Source organism: Coregonus lavaretus (assembly GCF_964263955.1).
Source record: "Coregonus lavaretus genome assembly, chromosome: 31".
NCBI lineage: Eukaryota > Metazoa > Chordata > Actinopteri > Salmoniformes > Salmonidae > Coregonus > Coregonus lavaretus.
In genome coordinates this window covers 34059139-34081589 of record NC_140018.1, presented here as the reverse complement: position 1 = coordinate 34081589, position 22451 = coordinate 34059139, and the positions used below count along the sequence as shown (strand labels likewise).

General features: G+C 49.4%; 1 protein-coding gene across 1 annotated transcript in view; it reads left to right on the top strand.

Annotated features, from left to right (window-relative positions):
* The window catches only part of LOC311107110 (potassium channel subfamily K member 3-like), a gene marked incomplete at its 3' end in the record, with an annotated part of 81124 nt that extends 58904 nt beyond the window's left edge, over positions 1-22220 (top strand). The window contains exon 2 of the mRNA XM_084149587.1: positions 21262-22220. Coding sequence (XP_084005713.1) covers positions 21262-22220 — 959 coding nt within the window. The remainder of the gene's footprint in view (positions 1-21261) is intronic.
* Between the last annotated feature and the right edge of the window lie 231 nt (positions 22221-22451).

Sequence of the window (22451 nt, the reverse complement as noted above, 5' to 3'; positions counted from 1 at the left end):
ACAGATCACATCGTTTAAAACCCTGCTCCAGGTTTTGTAGGAAAAACATTTGGGAGATATTAGGAATTTAATTTAGAAAATCTGTGTGAAGGTTAATATGGCTCAAAACTGAGTAAAACCGAGCACAGGCCTGGTAAAATGAATATGGGGGATTAAAATTTGTGAACACATTTTTACAACCAAAGTCCCACTGTACCTCAAGACTAGGTTGAGGCTTTGTGGGGTTTAAGGATAAAATGGCAGGCAGACTTAGACTTTTATGGCGGCCGAAGTCTGAGTCAAACACTCAATACAATACTGCTAGTTGGTCTTGTTGAAATGCTTTCTAATCCTTTGCCTATCTGATGGGATTACTTTTTGGAGTTTTTCTCTGCTGCCCCATATATGACGGATATAGTGTTGTCCTCACAAAATCTTTCACCTAGCCTACACACTAAACTGCAACGTTTGTTAACTTATCTATGAGGCTGAATCACCATAATATAACAACTTAATTGTTTTGGGTACACCAATCAAGAACTGCTTCGTTGCTGCCTGCAGGGTCTTGTGTAAAATGATTTCCCCAGAATTACATAATTTCCCCAAATGAAAGGCGGGGGACAGAGAGGAATAAAGAGAGGGGGGTGTGCAGGGTGCACCTGCGTGCTTGTGACTTTTATCAAGTCCTCTCTCCTTACTCTGGGCCACTTCACACTGTGGAAATTGTATTATGAGAAAATCTGCTCTTGTGCCCCATTTGCAGCATCTCTTTGATGTGTCTTGTTTTGTTTGGAATTCAAAAACTATATAATATAGTTAAATTAGGACAAACTGAGTGTACAAAAACATTATGAACACCTGTTCTTTCCATGGCATAGACTGACCAGGTGAATCCAGCTGAAAGCTATGATCCCTTATTGATGTCACTTGATAAATCATCTTCAATCCGTGTAGATGAAGGGGAGGAGACAGGTTAAAAAATGATTGTAATGCCTTGAAACAATTGAGATATGGATTGTGTATGTGTGCCCTTCTGAGGGTGAATGGGCAAGACAAAAGATTGAAGTGCCTTTGAACGGGGTATGGTAGTAGGTGCCCAGGTGCACCGGTTTGTGTCAAGAACTGCAACGCTGCTGGGTTTTTCACGCTCAATAGTTTCCCATGTGTATCAAGAATGGTCCACCATCCAAAGGATATCCATCCAAATTGATACAACTGTGGGAGGCATTGGAGTCAACATGGGCCAGCATCCCTGTGGAATGCTTTCAACACCTTGTAGAGTCCATGCCCCAATGGGGGGGCTATAACTGCATACCCCACAAGACATGCCACCAGAGGTCTCTTCACAATCCCCAAGTCCAGAACAGACTATGGGAGGCGCACAGTACTACATAGAGCCATGACTACATGGAACTCTATTCCACATCAAGTAACTGATGCAAGCAGTAAAATTAGATTGAAATAAACTCATAAAAATACACCTTATGGAACAGCGGGGACTGTGAAGCAACACAAACATAGGCACAGACACATGCATACACACACACACAATAACATACACACTATACACACACGTACACATGGATTTTGTATTGCAGATATGTGGTAGTGGTGGAGTAGGGGCCTGAGGGCACACAGTGTGTTGTGAAATCTGTGAATGTATTGTAATATTTTTTTAATTAAGTGGGGGCTTTTTTCATTTTGAGCACCTGCCCCCTGAAAGGTCTGTGCACCTGCCCTCTGAAAGGTCTGTGCACGGCCGAGTGGACTCTTTACCTGCCATAGAGGGTGATGGTGCACTTCTCCACTTCTCCTCTCCCAGTGACTCCAATCAGTTTGAACAATTTGAGTGAGCCCTGGAGGAACAACTGCGTGCCAGCCAGAGTCAGCCAGAGCCACTGACACATCCTGACTCAGGATGGCAAAGTCATCATGTCATGGCGAGGGGACATGGGGTAAAGGACGGTATTGTGTTGTCACGGGGGCCTCTCCATACTAACTGCAGGGGCTCCTGGAGTACAGAGTACAGTTAGAGTAGGACAGTGTATTTATACTTGTCCTATCATAATATACCCAGGCTGAAGGACTCACAGTGCAGTAAAGAGTCCACCAGTGTACTTACTAACAAAACCTAGGTCTGCACAATAATTTACAGAGCAGTTCTATAGTCATCCGTAGCTTACAGTTTACTGTATGTCTAGGGTGAAGGACCATATCCAGAGGACACATAAAATACTTTCATTTCCATATGTAATTATGTTGCCACTACACAGCCATTCACATTCATAAACCTCAGGTGAGGGACTGGGGAATGGAACCTTGAAAACATTGGTCTAAGATGAACACCAACAGACTAGGCATCAGGAATTCTGCATGAGCTGCTGCTTAAAGGTTTAATGGTGCATGTGGATCGCCTGGCCAGGAGGGAGTTACAGTCGTCCAGATGTAAGGTAACAACAGCAGCCTTGACTAGGGGCTGTGCTGAATTATGAATACAGCATGTGGTGTAAAATGAGGAACGAGCAGATTCTTCTAAGATCGCAAAGGAGGAATGAGGAATCTGCATGACAATGATAGTAGTGCAATGTTCTTGAAAAGACCATCCAAGGTCCCACCCAAGGTTATTGACAACGAAACCTGTTTATCAGTTGGTGCAGTATTCCCATCATCATCCCTTGGCTGTATAGTCCTTGTCAGAGTTGACAACAAGGAGCGTATCAATGGACTGAGGGAAACTGTGTGAGATGGATGGAGCTGCGGCTGCCAGGTTTCAACCTGTGCCAGGTTACATCACATCGCTTTCCAGTGACATGTGGTGCCACAATGTGAGATTAGAAGCTCCATTCAATCAGATCCGCTTTAGCCAACATCCGCATAGCGGTTGTTTTGGCGGTGTCAGAGGTGGAACTGTGTTAAAGCTGTCAAATCCACAAGTGGCTCCTGACATTATACCTAAAGCAGACATTGCCATTGGCTGCACAGAGTCGCATTAAGAGAAATCCCATGCAGCCTTAATTACAAGTTCGAACACTGGAATGTGAGATGTAATCTACACCTCGATTAGGCTGATAGAAATCCTGATTTTATTCAAATAATGATTTTCAATTTCAGCATCATTATTTCTATATTGAATACACTTTCTCATTCTGAACTTCTAACGCGAGTGGGACGGGTGTGGCTTCGTGACAATGATCAAGAGCAGCTGCTCACAGATTTGACAGCACCAACGCAGTTACAGCTCCGTCAGCCAAAACATCAGCTATGCGGATGTCGGCTATCTGATTGAATCTAAGGACTGGCTGTTGGGTGGCGTTGTTGACAAAACGGCCCTGGTTGACTGAGCCTTTACATTCAGTATATTTAGTGAATGAAACATAGAAAAACAAATTAAAGCTTAAAACATGAAAATATTGCGCTTTACTTCATACTTTTTGGTGTCGATCAATTCATTATTATTTTTGTTTCAACAGTTTATTTCCTATACATTGTGGAAACAAATAACACATACTAATGGTGTACATGTGCAAACTCTTATCGATTATGGAGAAGGCTTAGCTAGGCTACTTTAATTTCGCACAGAATGGACAAACACAATGTTAATGAAACCTTTGATGTGTGTATCTATAGTACCCCTTGGGGGGAGTGTATATCCAAAAAATAGGATTTCTAAATAGTGGCATGTTGGAAAAATAAAGCAAATAAGAAGCCTTATGGATGTTACATGAAATGGACAAGATTTTTGGGGAGACAATTAGCAAAAGTCTGAGTTTGTAAGTCTTAGCTCAAACATGGATTGCCATTTGGAAGAAAAGGCTTGGCTGAACACAAAAACGATCATTTTGAAAAGATTGTAATTTCCATTATTACTTTAGAAAGGAAAAACAACCGCTATGGATGTTTCACCCTCCGTTATGGATGTTACAGATTCTGAAATGGACATTCAAATCTTAAAGATTTATTGATCAAAATCTATCATCACATTTGATGTCATTTAGAATGTTTTTTTAAATGTCAGCAGAAGGTATAGTACCTTAGGATTGCATTATTACAGGCAGCCTAAATAGTACAGTCTACTGGGCCAGGTACCACATCCTTATAGGTAATTTTTTCAAATCTTTATTTATATCCAAATCAACCTTTACCAGTTGAATTTAGACACAAATATACGATTGTTTTGTATATATACATATATATATATATATATATATATATATATATATATATATATATACACAGTGGGGAGAACAAGTATTTGATACACTGCCGATTTTGCAGGTTTTCCTACTTACAAAGCATGTAGAGGTCTGTAATTTTTATCATAGGTACACTTCAACTGTAAGATTTTTAAATAATTAATTTGCATTTTATTGCATGACATAAGTATTTGATACATCAGAAAAGCAGAACTTAATATTCGGTACAGAAACCTTTGTTTGCAATTACAGAGATCATACGTTTCCTGTAGTTCTTGACCAGGTTTGCACACACTGCAGCAGGGATTTTGGCCCACTCCTCCATACAGACCTTCTCCAGATCCTTCAGGTTTTGGAGCTGTTGCTGGGCAATACGGACTTTCAGCTCCCTCCAAAGATTTTCTATTGGGTTCAGGTCTGGAGACTGGCTAGGCCACTCCAGGACCTTGAGATGCTTCTTACGGAGCCACTCCTTAGTTGCCCTGGCTGTGTGTTTTGGGTCGTTGTCATGCTGGAAGACCAGCCACGACCCATCTTCAATGCTCTTACTGAGGGAAGGAGGTTGTTGGCCAAGATCTCGCGATACATGGCCCCATCCATCCTCCCCTCAATACGGTGCAGTCATCCTGTCCCCTTTGCGGAAAATCATCCCCAAAGAATGATGTTTCCACCTCCATGCTTCACGGTTGGGATGGTGTTCTTGAGGTTGTACTCATCCTTCTTCTTCCTCCAAACACGGCGAGTGGAGTTTAGACCAAAAAGCTCTATTTTTGTCTCATCAGACCACATGACCTTCTCCCATTCCTCCTCTGGATCATCCAGATGGTCATTAGCAAACTTCAGACGGGCCTGGACATGTGCTGGCTTGAGCAGGGGGACCTTGTGTGCGCTGCACGTTCTCCCCATATATACAGTGGGGAGAACGTGCAGCGCACGCAAGGTCCCCCTGCTCAAGCCAGCACATGTCCAGGCCCGTCTGAAGTTTGCTAATGACCATATATATACATTTTAAATATTTTAACAAAATATGCAAATGTAACAATATACATGTGCCTATACTGCTAATCCACTTTTCTGCATATGCATATTTCTTTCAATGCAAAACCAACCACTGGTGTGCATGACTAAAGAGCTACATTATTTACGTCATACAATGTAAACCCCTTAAGTTTGATAAACGGCATTGGCACTTGGATTGGAACCGGTGCTATGGTCAGATGACATGAAAATAGAGCTCTTTGGCCACGCACACCATTGGTTGATTTTTGCGTTGAAAGAAAGATGCATATGCAGAAAAGAACCCCATACCTACACTAAAATATGGTGGTGGATCTTTGATGTTATGGGGCTATTTTGCTTCCACTGGTCCTGGGGCCCTTGTTAAGGTCAACAGCATCATGAACTTTACCCAGTACCAGGACATTTTAGCCAGGCTATAACTTGGCTGCAAGTGGATCTTCTGGCAAGACAATAACTCCAAGCACACATCAAACTCCACAAAGAAATTATTAATTGACCAAAAAAATTACATTTTGCAATGGCCATCTAAGTGTCTGGACTTGAACCCCATTGAAAACCTGTGGTTTGAATTGAAGAGGGCAGTCCATAAGCGCAGATGAAGGATATCAAGGCTCTGGAAAGATTCTGTATGGTGGAATGGTCTAAGATCCCTCCCAAGTGTTCTCCAATCTCATAAAACATTTTCAAAAAAGGTTCAGTGCAAGTATCCTCGCAAGGTGAGGTATTGAAAGATATTGAAAAAGGGTGAACATTTTGAGAACATTTGAGAGAAAAAAGTATAAATTGTATTAGTATATAATATCATTTATCAAAAAAAATGTTGCATTCAATATATTATCTATTTTATACAGTATTTTTTGCTAATCTTTATAAAGGGTGTCAATAATTTATGACCACTGTATTTTCCAAGAGAATCTTAGCTAGAACACATACTTTTCAATATATCAACAATTGCTTCAGTAAAGGTCTAAAGAATACATGCCAGAACAAGCACACAATATGTGGTGGATACACAAGCTCCTGAAGCTAAGATATGATATATCAATATCCATCACATCCACAACCATTATGGATGTTATGGATATCATAACGCTGGAAAAGGATAATGAAAAGAGAGAAACCAATTATAGACCATATAAAACATGGATGAAAGTTAGCTTCAAATAGAACGTTTCAAGATGATCTGATGTAAGGTGCAACTTTTACAAAACCCTTTTCTTAAAATACTATGGATTTATACATTACCTGTCCCAGTCACCCCCTATCTTTACAAGACTATAGAACATGCAAACAAAACTCAAGACACTTCAATTTGGTCTGTATTTATCCATTAACAGCTACCCTCTTCACAACTTATAGGGGAGAGTGGAGTAAGTTGAGCCAAATGGGTAAGTTGAGCCACCCATGTTTCTAGGAAACCATACACAAAATTAATTTGGATATATTTAGGAAGAGGTCATCATTTCATGGAGTCTGTGAAGTAAGAAACCAGATGGAAAACGTGGTATGCAATTTAGGTCCAAAAAACAGATTTTCCCCAAATGAAATGATAGCGTTAGAGGTTTCATGATGCTTGTATCTAAACCAAGTTGATCATTTTGAGATTGTTCTATACATCAGTTGTTCTATACATTTCCAGGGATATGCAACATCCTGAAATATATGTAGATATCTTTGTTAGAAAGAATAGTATATTTCCCTTGACGGAGTAATGCTGAATGTAAAAAATGGCTCAAATTACCCCACTCTCCCCAACAGGGGGACAGCTCTGAGTGGAAAAACAAGCTATCTGAGCCCTTTCTAAAAGCCATGAAATATGATTGACAAATTCCTAATTACAATTTTCAAATAAAGCCTGAACTACAACATATAGACCTTAAGGATAACTATGAACTTAGTTTCATTTGGAAATGACTTACTTTATTTGTGCATGCTCAGGTTGACTTTTACATGGAATAGCCCACTTGCTAATCCAGTCATCCTTTAATTTGCATGAGAGAGGGGGGGAGGAGGGAGGGAAAGATAGGGGGAGAGAGAGAGGGAGGGAGAGAGAGAGATATTGAAGGAGGTTGAAAATGAGAATCGAGGCAGTGAATCTCCTGCCACATTTGTGTCCTCGTAAGCACTGTGGATGAAGAGATACAGTGAGGGAAAAAAGTATTTGATCCCCTGCTGATTTTGTACGTTTGCCCACTGACAAAGAAATGATCAGTCTATAATTTTAATGGTAGGTTTATTTGAACAGTGAGAGACAGAATAACAACAAAAAAATCCAGAACAACGCATGTCAAAAATGTTATAAAATGATTTGCATTTTAATGAGGGAAATAAGTATTTCACCCCCTCTCAATCAGAAAGATTTCTGGCTCCCATGTGTCTTTTATACAGGTAATGAGCTGAGATTAGGAGCACACTCTTAAAGGGAGTGCTCCTAATCTCAGCTTGTTACCTGTATAAAAGTCTTAAGAGAATTTATTAACTAACTATTTCAGTGTCTCTGTGCGTGATGGAAGAAACACAAAATAACTGTCAATCTCCCTCGGCCTGGGGCTCCATGCAAGATCTCACCTCGTGGAGTTGCAATGATCATGAGAATGGTGAGGAATCAGCCCAGAACTACCCGGGAGGATCTTGTCAATGATCTCAAGGCAGCTGGGACCATAGTCACCAAGAAAATAATTGGTAACACATTACGCCGCGAAGGACTGAAATTCTGCAGTGCTCGCAAGGTCCCCCTGCTCAAGAAAGCACATATACAGGCCCGTCTGAAGTTTGCCAATGAACATTTGGCTCAAGAAGAAACACATTAAGGTCCTGGAGTGGCCTAGCCAGTCTCCAGACCTTAATCACATAGAACATCTGTGGAGGGAGCTGAAGGTTCGAGTTGCCAGTGTCACGGTTTCGGCCGAGGCTGCCTCTCTCCCTTGTTCGGGCAGGCTTCGGCGTTCGTCGTCTCCGGAATTCTAGCTGCCACCGCTAGATGTTTCATGTTCGTTTGCTTTTGTCTGTTTGTTTCCACACCTGTTTCTGTTTTGACGTAATTAGTGTCCTATAAGTTTCTCGTTGTGTTTGTCTAGTGTTGTGTGTGATTGTTTCCGTCAGTGTTGTGTTTTGCTCGGTTGAGCGTATTTCTCCACTGTGCTGGAGCTTATTTTGCACTTGTGTGTGCACCGTTACATTTTGTCGCACCTGTTAGTGCGCATTTACCTTTCGCCTTCGTGCGGGTTTTGCTGTCGGGCTTAGTTGTCCTGTTGCCTGTGTTGGGCCAGAAATAAAGCCTTTGGAACATTCAGTCTGCGTCCTGCGTTTGATTCCTACACTACACCTACAACACGCCCTGACAGAATCACACACCAACAATGGAATCAGCAGGAGCCGAAGCAGCCCAGACGAGACTGGAAGCCCAGGTTCGGGACCAGCAAGAGCAGCTCCTGCAGATGGGGACCGCCCTGCAGGAGGTGATTACCACACTCCGAGGCTGGGGTTCGCCTCCACCGCCGCCCGCCCTGCCAGCACCATCGGCCAGCCTGCCCATTCCAGCGCCGGAACCTCGAGGAGTCCGACTATCTCTCCCGAGGGCCTACGACAGGACCGCGGCTGGGTGTCAGGGATTCCTGCTCCAGGTAGAGCTATACCTGGCCACAGTGCACCCGGCACCTTCAGGGCATGAGAGCGTGTCCGCCCTGATCTCCTGCCTGGCCGGAAAAGCGTTGGAGTGGGCCAACGCGGAGTGGAGGAAGATCGACGCCACGACGATTACGTACACCGAGTTCTCCCGCCGCTTCAGGGCGGTGTTTGACCATCCCCCGGAGGGGAAAGCGGCGGGGGAGCGTCTGGTCTTCCTCCGGCAGGGGAGGAGAAGTGCCCAGGAATTCGCGCTCGAATTCCGTACTCTGGCGGCAGATGCAGGGTGGAATGATCGGGCCCTCATCGATCTATACCGATGCAGCCTACGAGAGGACGTCCGTCGGGAGCTGGCTTGTAGGGACACCAGCCTCACTTTCGACCAGCTGGTTGATATGTCCATCAGGCTGGATACCCTGCTGGCTACCCGCGGACGTCCTGCGGAGGGTCCGTCCATTCCACCCTCCAGCGTCTCCGAGCCTTGTCCTATGGAGCTCGGGGGCGCTGGCGCTAGAGAGAGGAGGAGTCGGCAGGCTAGGGGGTCCATCCACTGCACCAACTGTGGTCGGGGAGGACACACCGCGGCTAGGTGCTGGGGATGGCCTCCTAGGGGAGATGACGACAGGTCCCGCACTGGGGATTCCCTCCAGGTGAGTAGGCGCCCCACTCACCCAGAGCTCACTGTTGCCCATTTTTGTATGCCTGTACGTTTTCCACAGGTAGCACCTCATTCCCAGCATAAGGCGCTGGTAGATTCAGGCGCGGCTGGGAATTTCATTGATAAAAAGTTTTGTTTAGCGTTAGGGATTCCCCTCATTCCTGTTGATGTTCCTTTTCCCGTTCACGCCCTAGATAGTCGTCCGTTGGGTACGGGCTTAATCAGGGAGGTCACGGCGCCACTTAGGATGTGTGCGCAGGGGGATCATCAGGAGATGATTCAGCTGTTCCTGATTGACTCTCCTGCGTATCCGGTGGTGCTGGGCATGCCCTGGTTGAGTACCCATAACCCAGCGATTTCGTGGCAGGAGAGGGCTCTGATGGAGTGGTCTGCTCAGTGTGTGGGTAGATGTTTGGGCGTTTCCGTAGGGGCTACCTCGGTGGAGAGTCCAAACCAGGTGCCCGCATTGCACGTTCCACCTGAGTATGGGGATTTGGCTATTGCGTTTAGTAAGGCGAGGGCGACGCGGTTGCCACCCCATAGGCAGGGGGATTGTGCGATAAACCTCCAGGCAGGAGCTGCGCTCCCACGGAGCCATGTGTATCCTCTGTCTCAGGAGGAGAAGAAAGCTATGGAGATTTACATAGACGAATCGCTGAGACAAGGATACATACGGCCGTCCACTTCCCCCGCGTCCTCGAGTTTCTTTTTCGTGAAGAAAAAGGATGGTGGTTTGCGTCCGTGCATCGATTACCGTGGTCTCAATCAGATTACGGTGAAGTATAGTTATCCACTCCCGCTGATTGCGACCATGACTGAGTCGTTGCATGGGGCGCGTTTCTTCACGAAATTAGATCTCAGGAGCGCGTACAACTTGGTGCGCATCAGGGAGGGTGATGAATGGAAAACAGCCTTTAGTACCACCTCGGGCCATTACGAGTATCTGGTCATGCCATACGGGTTGATGAACGCTCCATCAGTTTTCCAATCATTTGTGGATGAGATCTTCAGGGACATGCAGGGGCAGGGGGTGGTGGTGTACATTGATGACATTCTCGTGTACTCACCTACCCGTGTCGAGCATGTGGCCCTGGTGCGCAGGGTGTTGCGGAGGCTGGTGGAGCACGACCTGTATGTGAAGGCAGAGAAGTGTCTGTTTTTCCAGGAGTCGGTCTCCTTTTTGGGTTATCAGTTGTCTGCGTCAGGGGTGAAGATGGAGGTAGACCGGGTGTCGGCCGTGCGTAATTGGCAAACACCAACCACTGTGAAGGAGGTGCAGCAGTTTTTGGGGTTTGTAAATTACTACAGGAGGTTTATCCGGGGTTTTGGACAGGTGGCAGCTCCCATCACGTCTCTGTTGAAGGGGGGTCCGGTGCGTCTGCAGTGGTCGGCCGAGGCGGACAGGGCGTTTGGGAGGCTGAAGGACCTGTTTACCTCGGCCCCGGTGCTGGCGCATCCGGATCCCTCTTTGCCGTTCCAAGTAGAGGTGGACGCGTCGGAGGCCGGTTTAGGAGCCGTGCTTTCACAACGGTCTGGCGCGCCACCTAAACTCCGCCCCTGTGCTTTTTATTCTAAGAAGCTCAGTCCGGCGGAGCGGAACTATGACGTAGGGGACAGGGAGCTGTTAGCCGTGGTACAGGCTCTAAAGGTGTGGAGGCACTGGCTTGAGGGGGCTCAACACCCTTTCCTCATTTTGACGGACCACCATAACCTGGAGTACATCTGGGCGGCGAGGAGGCTGAACCCTCGCCAGGCAAGATGGAGTATGTTCTTGACCAGGTTTACTTTTAAGATCACGTACATCCCTGGGTCACAGAATGGCAAGGCAGATGCGCTGTCTCGGCGGTATGACGCGGAGGAGAGGTCCGTGGAGCCCACTCCCATACTGCCTGAGTCGTGTCTGGTGGCACCGATAGTGTGGGAGGTCGATGCTGAACTCGAGCGGGCGTTACGCACCGACCCTAGTCCACCACAGTGCCCGGAGGGTCGGAAGTACGTTCCGCTCGAGGTTCGGGATCGATTGATCTATTGGGCTCACACGTCACCCTCCTCTGGACATCCGGGTATCGGCCGGACAGTGCACTGTCTTAGTGCCAAGTACTGGTGGCCCACGTTGGCAAGGGATGTGAGGGTTTATGTTTCCTCCTGCTCGGTGTGCGCCCAGTGTAAGGCGCCTAGACATCTACCTAGGGGTAAGTTGCTACCCCTGCCCGTTCCACAACGGCCATGGTCCCACCTATCAGTGGACTTTATAACAGACCTTCCCCTCTCCCAAGGGAATACTACCATCCTGGTCGTTGTGGACCGGTTCTCTAAGGCCTGTCGTTTGCTCCCCATGCCGGGTCTTCCTACGGCCCTGCAAACTGCCGAGGCACTGTTTACCCATGTGTTCCGGCACTACGGGGTACCCGAGGACATTGTGGCTGATCGGGGTCCCCAATTCACCTCCAGAGTCTGGAGAGCGTTTATGGAGCGGTTGGGGGTCTCGGTGAGCCTCACCTCGGGTTACCACCCGGAGAGCAATGGGCAGGTGGAACGCGTAAACCAGGATGTGGGTAGGTTTCTCAGAACATACTGCCAGGACCGGCCGGAGGAGTGGTCAAGGTACGTTCCCTGGGCCGAGATGGCCCAGAATTCCCTACGCCATTCCTCCACTAACCTAACTCCATTTCAATGTGTGTTAGGTTACCAGCCGGTTCTGGCACCCTGGCAGCAGAGCCAGATCGAGGCTCCTGCGGTGGATGAGTGGGCGCGGCGCTCGGAGGAGACTTGGAACGCTGCACACGTCCACCTGCAGCGGGCCCTCCGACGTCAGAAGGCGAGCGCTGATCTCCACCGCAGTGAGGCACCGGTGTACGCACCTGGTGATCGAGTCTGGCTCTCTACCAGAAACCTGCCCCTCCGCCTGCCCTGTCGGAAACTGGGTCGGCGGTTTGTAGGGCCATTTAAAGTCCTGAGAAGGTTGAACGAGGTATGTTATAGATTACAGCTACCTGTGGAGTATAAGTGTATTAACCCCTCGTTCCATGTGTCCCTTCTCAGGCCGGTGGTAGCGGGCCCACTCCAAGAAGATGAGATCTTGGAGACTCCTCCGCCCCCGTTGGACATCGAGGGGGCACCGGCGTACTCCGTGAGATCCATCTTGGATTCGAGACGTCGGATGGGGGGTCTCCAGTATCTAGTGGAGTGGGAGGGGTACGGTCCGGAGGAGCGGTGCTGGGTGCCGAGGAGAGACGTGTTGGACCCGTCGCTCCTGACGGAGTTCCATCGGAGGCATCCGACGCGCCCTGCGCCGCGTCCCCCTGGTCGTCCCCGAGGCCGGAGTCGGCGCACGTCTGGAGCCGCGCGTCAAGGGGGGGGTACTGTCACGGTTTCGGCCGAGGCTGCCTCTCTCCCTTGTTCGGGCAGGCTTCGGCGTTCGTCGTCTCCGGAATTCTAGCTGCCACCGCTAGATGTTTCATGTTCGTTTGCTTTTGTCTGTTTGTTTCCACACCTGTTTCTGTTTTGACGTAATTAGTGTCCTATAAGTTTCTCGTTGTGTTTGTCTAGTGTTGTGTGTGATTGTTTCCGTCAGTGTTGTGTTTTGCTCGGTTGAGCGTATTTCTCCACTGTGCTGGAGCTTATTTTGCACTTGTGTGTGCACCGTTACATTTTGTCGCACCTGTTAGTGCGCATTTACCTTTCGCCTTCGTGCGGGTTTTGCTGTCGGGCTTAGTTGTCCTGTTGCCTGTGTTGGGCCAGAAATAAAGCCTTTGGAACATTCAGTCTGCGTCCTGCGTTTGATTCCTACACTACACCTACAACACGCCCTGACAGCCAGGCTCGAAACCATAATGACTTGGAGAAGATCTGCAAAGAGGAGTGGGACAAAATTCCTCCTGAGATGTGTGCAAACCTGGTGGCCAACTACAAGAAACGTCTGACCTCTGTGATTGCCAACAAGGGTTTTGCCACAAGTACTAAGTCATGTTTTAAAAAGCAAATCAATTTATAACATTTTTGACATGCATTTTTCTGGATTTTTTGGTTGTTATTCTGTCTCTCAATGTTCAAATAAACCTACCATTAAATTTATAGACTGATCATGTCTGTCACGGTTCAGACAGACGACCAGAGGACCACAATTGCGTCACACCAGAAAGTTTATTAAAACTTAAGGGAAAAGGGAAGTAGGGAGTGAGTGAAGGCTCCAGGGGTTACTGGGAATAACAGGGATTCCGTCCAATGTGCTGGGTCTGTGCCCCCCCCAGTGGCAGCGATGCGTCCTATGACGCCGGTGGTGGGTGGTCCAGAAGTCCTGGGGGGGGGAAACACAGACACAACGGGGCGGATGAAACAAGGCAGAAGTACAGTTCAAGGGAAATCCAAATACGTTGTAGCAAGGCAGAAGGCTGGTCAGAGTTACCGGGATCGAAGAGTAGTCAGGAGTCGTTATGGCAGAAAACAGGTCTGGTATTCCTGGGGCAGAAGAGTATCCAAGAATCAGGCAGGTCCGGGGTCACAAAACAAGGGTGAGCCAGAAGCACGAGCAAACAGGTTCCGGGTGTGAGCTTTGCAGACGATCTGACAAAGGAGAGCTGAAAGACAGGGCTTTAAATACTGGGAGAGGTTAGTGGGTAATGCAGCGCAGCTGGCAGAGTAATTAGAGCAGAGCAGAGCAGGGACAGGTGGAGCTAGTTAGGCTGAGTAGAGAGAGTGGTGAGCAGAGTGGAAGATAGTGGAAACAAATTAAGGTGGTAACCCGGTGGAGTGAGAGGGCTCATGACAGAACCCCCCCCCCAAGGGACGGCCCCAGAAGTCCCAAGAGCAACACCACGCCGGGCGGGAGGAGGGGAGCCGGAGGAGGGCTAGAACTCCTCCGAACGGTCCGAGTGAACGTCCTCATCCTCGGAGGAAGCCGGAGGGCCGTGGTCGGGAGATGGGACAGGTCCCGAGACAGGATCAGGCACAGGACAGGAAGCCGAGCGGGCAGGACGGTTAGGGACCCCTCTGGGGCGGCCCCTACGGATTGCAGGTTGATCAGGATGCCGTTGGTGGAAGGCGGTGATGAGAGTCCTATCCACAATCCGACTAGCTGGCACCCAGGTCCTTTCCTCAGGTCCATAGCCCTCCCAGTCAATGAGGTACTGGAGACCCCTACCCCTCCGTCTGGACCGAAGCAGGCGGCGGACGGTGTAAACCAGACCACCATCGACGAGCTGTGGAGGAGGAGGACAAGGCGCAGCAGGGACCAGCGGACTCTCATGAATGGGCTTAATCTTAGACACATGGAAAGTGGGGTGCACCCTCATGGAATTAGGCAGTTGGAGCCGGACAGCAGTTGGGCTAATCACTCTTATGATAGGGAATGGGCCAATGAACCGAGGTGCCAGCTTTTGCGACTCCACCCTGAGTGGCAGGTTCTTTGATGACAACCACACCCTTTGACCAACATGGTAGGTGGGAGCAGGAATTCTCCGACGGTTGGCCCCGGTAGTGTAGCTGGCAACAGATCTGAGGAGTGTGGCTCGGGCTTGTGACCAGGTGCGGCGACATCGACGGGCAAAAGCAAGTGCAGATGGGCAAGTAACCTCCCCTTCCTGGCTGGCAAATAGAGGAGGCTGGTATCCATAAACACATTGGAAAGGGGACATACCGATGGCAGAGCAGGTCAGAGAATTGTGTGCGTACTCCACCCATGTCAATTGCTGCGACCAGGAGTGGGGGTTGCGTGAAGTCATGCATCGCAGTGCCTTCTCGAGCTCCTGATTTGCCCGCTCTGACTGCCCATTGGATTGGGGATGGAATCCGGAAGTCAGACTGACTGTGGCTCCCAGCAGGTGACAGAACTCCTTCCAAAAAGCGGAGGAGAATTGTGGACCACGGTCAGAAACTACATCCTTTGGCAGTCCGTGGATCCGGAAGACGTGTTCCAGGACCACCTGGGCGGTCTCCTTGGCGGTTGGGAGCTTGGGGAGGGGAATGAAGTGTGCCATCTTGCTGAATCGGTCAACTATGGTGAGAATGACGGTCATGCCACTTGAAGGGGGCAGCCCCGTGACAAAGTCAAGGGCGATGTGAGACCAGGGACGTCTGGGCACAGGCAGGGGCTGCAGCAATCCGGCTGGGGGCTGGCAGGACGACTTGTGTTGGTTGCAGATGGGGCAGGCTTGGACGAATTCCCGTACATCCTTTCTCAGAGAGGGCCACCAGAACCTCTGGGCGAGCAGGTTGTAAGTGCGGGTGGAGCCAGGGTGACAAGCTAGGCGGGAGTCATGTCCCCACTGAACGACCTGGGACCTCAGGTTTTCGGGGACAAAAAGGCGGTCAGCTGGGCAAGTGCTGGGACCTGGCTGGTTACGGAGAGCTTCCAGCACCTGTTCCTCAACAGCCCAGGTCAGAGCTGCTACGATGCAGGGACTTGGCAGAATCGACACAGGATCCTTGGAGGGGGTGTCATCCTTCTGGAATTGACGGGAGAGGGCGTCTGGCTTGGTGTTGCGTGATCCAGGCCGGTATGACAGAGTGAAATTAAACCTGGTGAAGAACAGGGCCCAGCGGGACTGCCTGGAGTTCAACCGTTTGGCCGTGCGGATGTACTCCAAGTTCTTATGATCGGTCCAAACGAGAAATGGAATGGTGGACCCCTCCAGCCAGTGACGCCACTCCTCCAAGGCAAGCTTCACAGCCAGCAGCTCTCGGTTCCCTATGTCGTAATTGCACTCAGAGGGGGACAACCGACGTGAGAAAAAGGCACAGGGATGGAGCTTCCTATCCTCCGCAGCCCACTGAGAAATCACAGCACCAACTCCCACATCCGAGGCGTCCACCTCCACAATGAATTGCCGGTCCACATCAGGCATCTGGAGGATGGGAGCGGAGGTGAACCTTACCTTGAGGGTACTGAAGGCTTTGTCGGCTGCTGGGGTCCAGGTGAAGGGTTGCTTGGTGCTGGTTAGAGCAGTGAGAGGGGCAGCAACGGTACTGTAGTTCCGGATAAACTTTCTATAGAAGTTAGCAAACCCCAGAAACTGTTGCAGCTTCTTTCTGTTCTCCGGAACTGGCCATGAAGTGACTGCTGATACTTTGGCAGGATCCATTTGGATACTTCCCTCTGCCACTATGTACCCCAGGAAGGCCACTGTCTTGACGTGAAACTCACATTTCTCTGCCTTGGCGTAGAGGGAATTCTCCAGAAGACGATGAAGGACTTGCTGGACATGGCGGGTGTGTTCAGACAGGTTTCTGGAGTAGATTAAGATGTCATCCAGGTAAACGAAGACAAACTTGTTTAACATGTCCCGCAGTACATCATTCACTAGAGCCTGGAACACAGCAGGAGCATTGGTGAGGCCAAAAGGCATAACCAGATACTCGTAGTGGCCTGTTGGTGTATTGAATGCGGTTTTCCATTCATCTCCCTCCCGGATCCGCACTAGGTGGTAAGCGTTTCTGAGATCCAACTTGGTAAAAACAGTGGCTCCCTGGAGCAACTCAAAAGCAGAGGTGAGCAGAGGCAGAGGGTAACGATTCTTCACTGTGATGTCGTTGAGTCCCCTGTAGTCGATGCAGGGGCGAAGAGATCCGTCCTTCTTCCCCACAAAGAAGAAGCCAGCACCAGCAGGAGATGAAGATGAACGGATTAATCCTGCGGACAGAGAGTCATTGATGTAGTCCTCCATGGACTTTCTTTCAGGAGCAGACAACGAATAAAGACGGCCCTTTGGAGGGGCTGTTCCAGGGAGGAGGTCGATGGCACAGTCGTACGGTCGGTGAGGGGGCAGAGATGTGGCTCTTGCTTTGTTAAACACTTCTCTGAGACCATGGTAGCATTCTGGGACATTGGAGAGGTCAGGAGCGGAGTTAGTAGGTACTGGCCGAGGGGGTAGTGCGGCAGCAAGCAGGCAGGTTCGGTGGCAGTCCTCTCCCCACTCCCTGATCACCCCGGTCACCCAGTCGAGCTGAGGGTTGTGCCGGCGGAGCCATGGGTAACCCAGGATGAGGGGTTGGCCTGGAGAGGGGAGCAGGTGAAACTGGATAGTTTCTTGATGGTTTCCGGACAGACCCATCGAGACCGGGGCCGTGACATGAGTGACCGATCCGAGTAAGTGTCCGTCCAGTGCCCGGGCAGGAATAGGAGGTGTCAAACGGAGGTTCTCCAGTCCCAGTTGGCGTGCCAGCTTGATGTCCATTATGTTGGCTTCGGCGCCAGAATCCACCAGAGCAGCCAGGGTGTGAGTTGAGTCAGAGAGGCGGAGGTGAACTTGCAGCAGGGGTTTGCGGTCGGAGGACTGGATGGTCATTGAGCTCAACCGGACTCCCCCTATGCCCGGTGAGCTTCGGCTTTTAAAGGGCAGGTTACCACACGATGTCCATCACCTCCACAATAGAGGCAGAGGTTTGAGGTGAAGCGGCGCTGGCGCTCTGCAGGAGTGAGAGAGGCTCGCCCAATCTCCATAGGCTCAGACTGATCAAGCTGACTTGGGTGAGTGGCAGTAGATGACAGGAGCCCAGTCGGATCTCTCCGAATGCCGGTAGTTGGTGGACCTTGGCGCCCCCTCTCACGACGACGGGTCTGTATCCTTCTGTCGATCCGGACAGTCAGTGCGATGGCTTCATCAAGAGTGGAAGGCAGTTCATGGGAGACCAACTCGTCCTTGATATAGTCAGCCAAGCTATGGAAGAACGCGTCCACCAACGATGGTGTGTTCCAAGAACTTCGTCTTGCCAGGGTTCGGAAGTCGATGGAATGGTCTGCGACTGTACGTCTGCCTTGTCGAATACTGAACAGTTCACGAGACGCCTCTGCGGTTGGTGAATCCAGGTCAAACACCTTCAGCATCTCCTCAGCAAACAGGTCGAAGGTTGCACATGCGGGGGTTTGACGTTCGAACTCTGCTGTTCCCCAGAGTCGGGCTCGGCCCGTCAGGTGAGTGATGGCATACCCAACTTTAGCCCCCTCCGTGGCGAAGGTCCTTGGCTGCAAGGAGAACTGAAGTCGGCAGCTAGTAAGGAATGGCCGGACCTGGGTTGAATCGCCGTTGAACCGCTCGGGGTTTCCAATCTTGGGTTCCGGAGCAGCGGCTGCAATGACCGGGGCAGGTAACTCGGGGGCAGGGCTGGTGGGCAGACTGCCTGGAAACGGGCCGGTGGGCGGAGTGGCTGGGGTAAGGTTGGTGAGGAGTTGGATGATCATGGCGAGTTGTTGTTGCTGCTGCTGGAACTGCTGCTGGTGCTGCTGGAACTGCTGATGCTGTTGGTGGCCGACCTGAAGCAGAGAGGTGATGTCGCCGCTCATGCGGGCTAGCCCTCTCTCAGTGTGTTCCAGGCGTAGCATGGCGGTGGGTTGCTCAGGTTCGTCGGTTTCCATGTCGGGGGAAGTGTGCGCTGAGTCCATGATGGTCAGATCGTACTGTCACGGTTCAGACAGACGACCAGAGGACCACAATTGCGTCACACCAGAAAGTTTATTAAAACTTAAGGGAAAAGGGAAGTAGGGAGTGAGTGAAGGCTCCAGGGGTTACTGGGAATAACAGGGATTCCGTCCAATGTGCTGGGTCTGTGCCCCCCCCAGTGGCAGCGATGCGTCCTATGACGCCGGTGGTGGGTGGTCCAGAAGTCCTGGGGGGGGGAAACACAGACACAACGGGGCGGATGAAACAAGGCAGAAGTACAGTTCAAGGGAAATCCAAATACGTTGTAGCAAGGCAGAAGGCTGGTCAGAGTTACCGGGATCGAAGAGTAGTCAGGAGTCGTTATGGCAGAAAACAGGTCTGGTATTCCTGGGGCAGAAGAGTATCCAAGAATCAGGCAGGTCCGGGGTCACAAAACAAGGGTGAGCCAGAAGCACGAGCAAACAGGTTCCGGGTGTGAGCTTTGCAGACGATCTGACAAAGGAGAGCTGAAAGACAGGGCTTTAAATACTGGGAGAGGTTAGTGGGTAATGCAGCGCAGCTGGCAGAGTAATTAGAGCAGAGCAGAGCAGGGACAGGTGGAGCTAGTTAGGCTGAGTAGAGAGAGTGGTGAGCAGAGTGGAAGATAGTGGAAACAAATTAAGGTGGTAACCCGGTGGAGTGAGAGGGCTCATGACAATGTCTTTGTCAGTGGGCAAACGTACAAAATCAGCAGGGGATCAAAAACTTTTTTCCCTCACTGTACATGCTGTAAATTATCTTAAAAGTATGTTAGTGTAGGACACCGTAAAGCCTCTTCATCTGCCCTATAGGACAAGGTGAAGAAAGATAGAGATGGAAAACTTATCTGAAAATAACATGAGAAGTATCAGGATAGGAAGATGAATGCTTTAATGTACAGTAGATTAAACTAAAAATAGCTAAGTGTCGTCAGGAGGTTAAAGTTATGGCTTCTCACTTCAGAGAGGAAGAGCCAAAGCCCAGGACGGCTTTCCCTTTCAAGGCAGAGCGGAGGGTGAGGATTTAAACTAATTTGCCTTCAGAGAGACAGTTGAGTTATCCGCACAGGTTGGTGTGACAATAAAACTAGAGCCCTTGAAATTAAATGAAACAGCAAAGTAATTACATTCAAACAATTGGACAGTCTTTTCCGGCGCCATTGTTATCTAACACCGGGTTGCAAGGCTCTTGCATTTAACTGGTCCGCCACACGTGGAAATATATTTCCCTTGACAACCATGTTAAATTACACGTGTGGGGGACGGGATGTGTGTGGGATGGAGGTTGGCTGCACTTTTGATAATCGGTTAAAGGTAGATTTTTCAACCTGAATGATATTTCACCTGAAATGTGCCAGGGTGCATGGCAGCTCATGCTTATAAACCCACTGAACGAGTGGTCAGTTCAGCTGGTGTACCCATGGAATGAGTCATTTCTTAGGAACTGCTGTGAAGTGTTGAAAAACCCTTTATTCTATCATTCCAAGTGGTTTTAAGTGGCTCTATCAGTAAGTGCAAGTTCACAAAAATCAGTTTCTGATCTTTTAAAAGTTAAGTTTTAAAAGAATTGTGCTAATCGTAAAATCATATTTCATTATTGCTTGGACTAGAGTTGGGCTCTCTGCTTAATTTGGGAGTCTCTCTTCTGCCTTTCTTTGGCCTGGATCAATCATGTCAAAGCCTGTTCAGTTGGCCTGGTAACACCCTAGCATAAACAAAACAAAAATCTCCATTATGCAGTATCTGTGTAATTAATGATACAAACCTTGTACACCTAGCAGTAAAATGATCAAGAACAATACCCTTAACTGATCTTCCTTCAGTAAGAGAGAGCATTCATATTGATAGCAAGTCCATCTCATCCAAACCAATGTAAGTGGCTAATTAGAAGCAACTGTCCTTAGTGGTCTATACTTGCCAAACATCAGAGAGACTGATTATTCGTTATGAATAATTCAAGGTCTCTCTCCCACACAACATCAACACTGAGCCAATCTCACCACCACTACTGCTGCACATTCATAACTCCCTTGCATTCTGCCGCTGTCCATTGTGGAGCCCCTCAAAATTAATCAGATGGACTGTTTTAAGAATATGAAATTGTGTTGAATTTCAAAACCATGGCACTCTCGACCTTCAACCCTAATTCAATTGACTAAGTAACTCAACTAAGTAACTCAACCAACTCAACTGACTAACTCAACTAAGTAACTCAACTGACTAACTCAAATGACTAACTCAACTATATAAGTAACTCAACTAACTCGACTGCCTAACTAACGCAACTCACTCACTCAACTAAGTAACTCAACGAACTCAATTGAATAACTCAACTGACTTCATTTAGTCTGTTCCACCCCACTGACTCTCTACTCCTGTCTCTCTCTCTGTCTTAGGGTACGGCCATGCAGCCCCCAGCACGGATGGAGGGAAGGTGTTCTGCATGCTCTACGCCCTGCTGGGTATCCCTCTCACCCTGGTCATGTTCCAGAGCCTGGGCGAGCGCATCAACACCCTGGTGCGCTACCTGCTGCACCGCCTGAAGAAGTGCCTTGGCATGCGGCGCACCGAGGTCTCCATGGTCAACATGGTGGCCATTGGCTTCATCTCCTGCATGAGCACGCTGTGCATTGGAGCACTCTCCTTCTCCTACTTCGAGGGATGGAGCTTCTTCCACGCCTACTACTACTGCTTCATCACGCTCACCACCATCGGCTTCGGGGACTACGTGGCACTGCAGAAGGATCACGCTCTGCAGACCAACCCCAAGTACGTGGCCTTCTGCTTCATCTACATTCTCACCGGCCTGACCGTGATCGGAGCCTTCCTCAACCTGGTCGTGCTGCGCTTCATGACCATGAACGCGGAGGACGAGAAGCGGGACGCCGAGCAGCGCGCCATCCTCTCCCGGAACGGCCAGGTGGGAGGCCACAACCACCTGCGCAGCGCCCCCGACTTGCCCTCCTCCTCCTCAGCTGCCTCAGGGTGTGGTGGGGGAGGAGGGGGAGGAGGGGGAGGCCCAGGTAACAGTGGTATGGGGGGAGCGGGACGGGGGCTGCGTAACGTGTACGCGGAAGTGCTCCACTTCCAGTCCATGTGCTCCTGCCTGTGGTACAAAAGCAGGGAGAAGCTACAGTACTCCATCCCCATGATCATCGCCCGGGACCTGTCCACCTCGGACACATACATGGAGCAGGGGGAGGCCTTTTCCTCCGACCCCCTCCACCCCCTTCACTCAAATGGCTGCGTCTGCAGCATGCACCACCCCCACTCCACCATCAGCTCTGTGTCCACGGGCCTACACAGTCTCACCCCATACAGACTAGGACACAGCAAGCGGCGCAGCTCCATCTAGAGGCCTGGAGGATGCAATGCTTATAAAACCAAGCCCCACCTCTTGTCTACCACATGGAAGGACTCTAATACTCTGGCACTATTTTAGAATATCTAAATCAGGCGTGCTCAACTAACAGTCCTCATGGGATCCCTATCCTGTGGTGATTTGATTTCCCCTGACACTTAACCCCTGAACTATATCCTTGCAATATTTTCAGCATCCTTTCACATTTTACCGTATTTAAGGTTG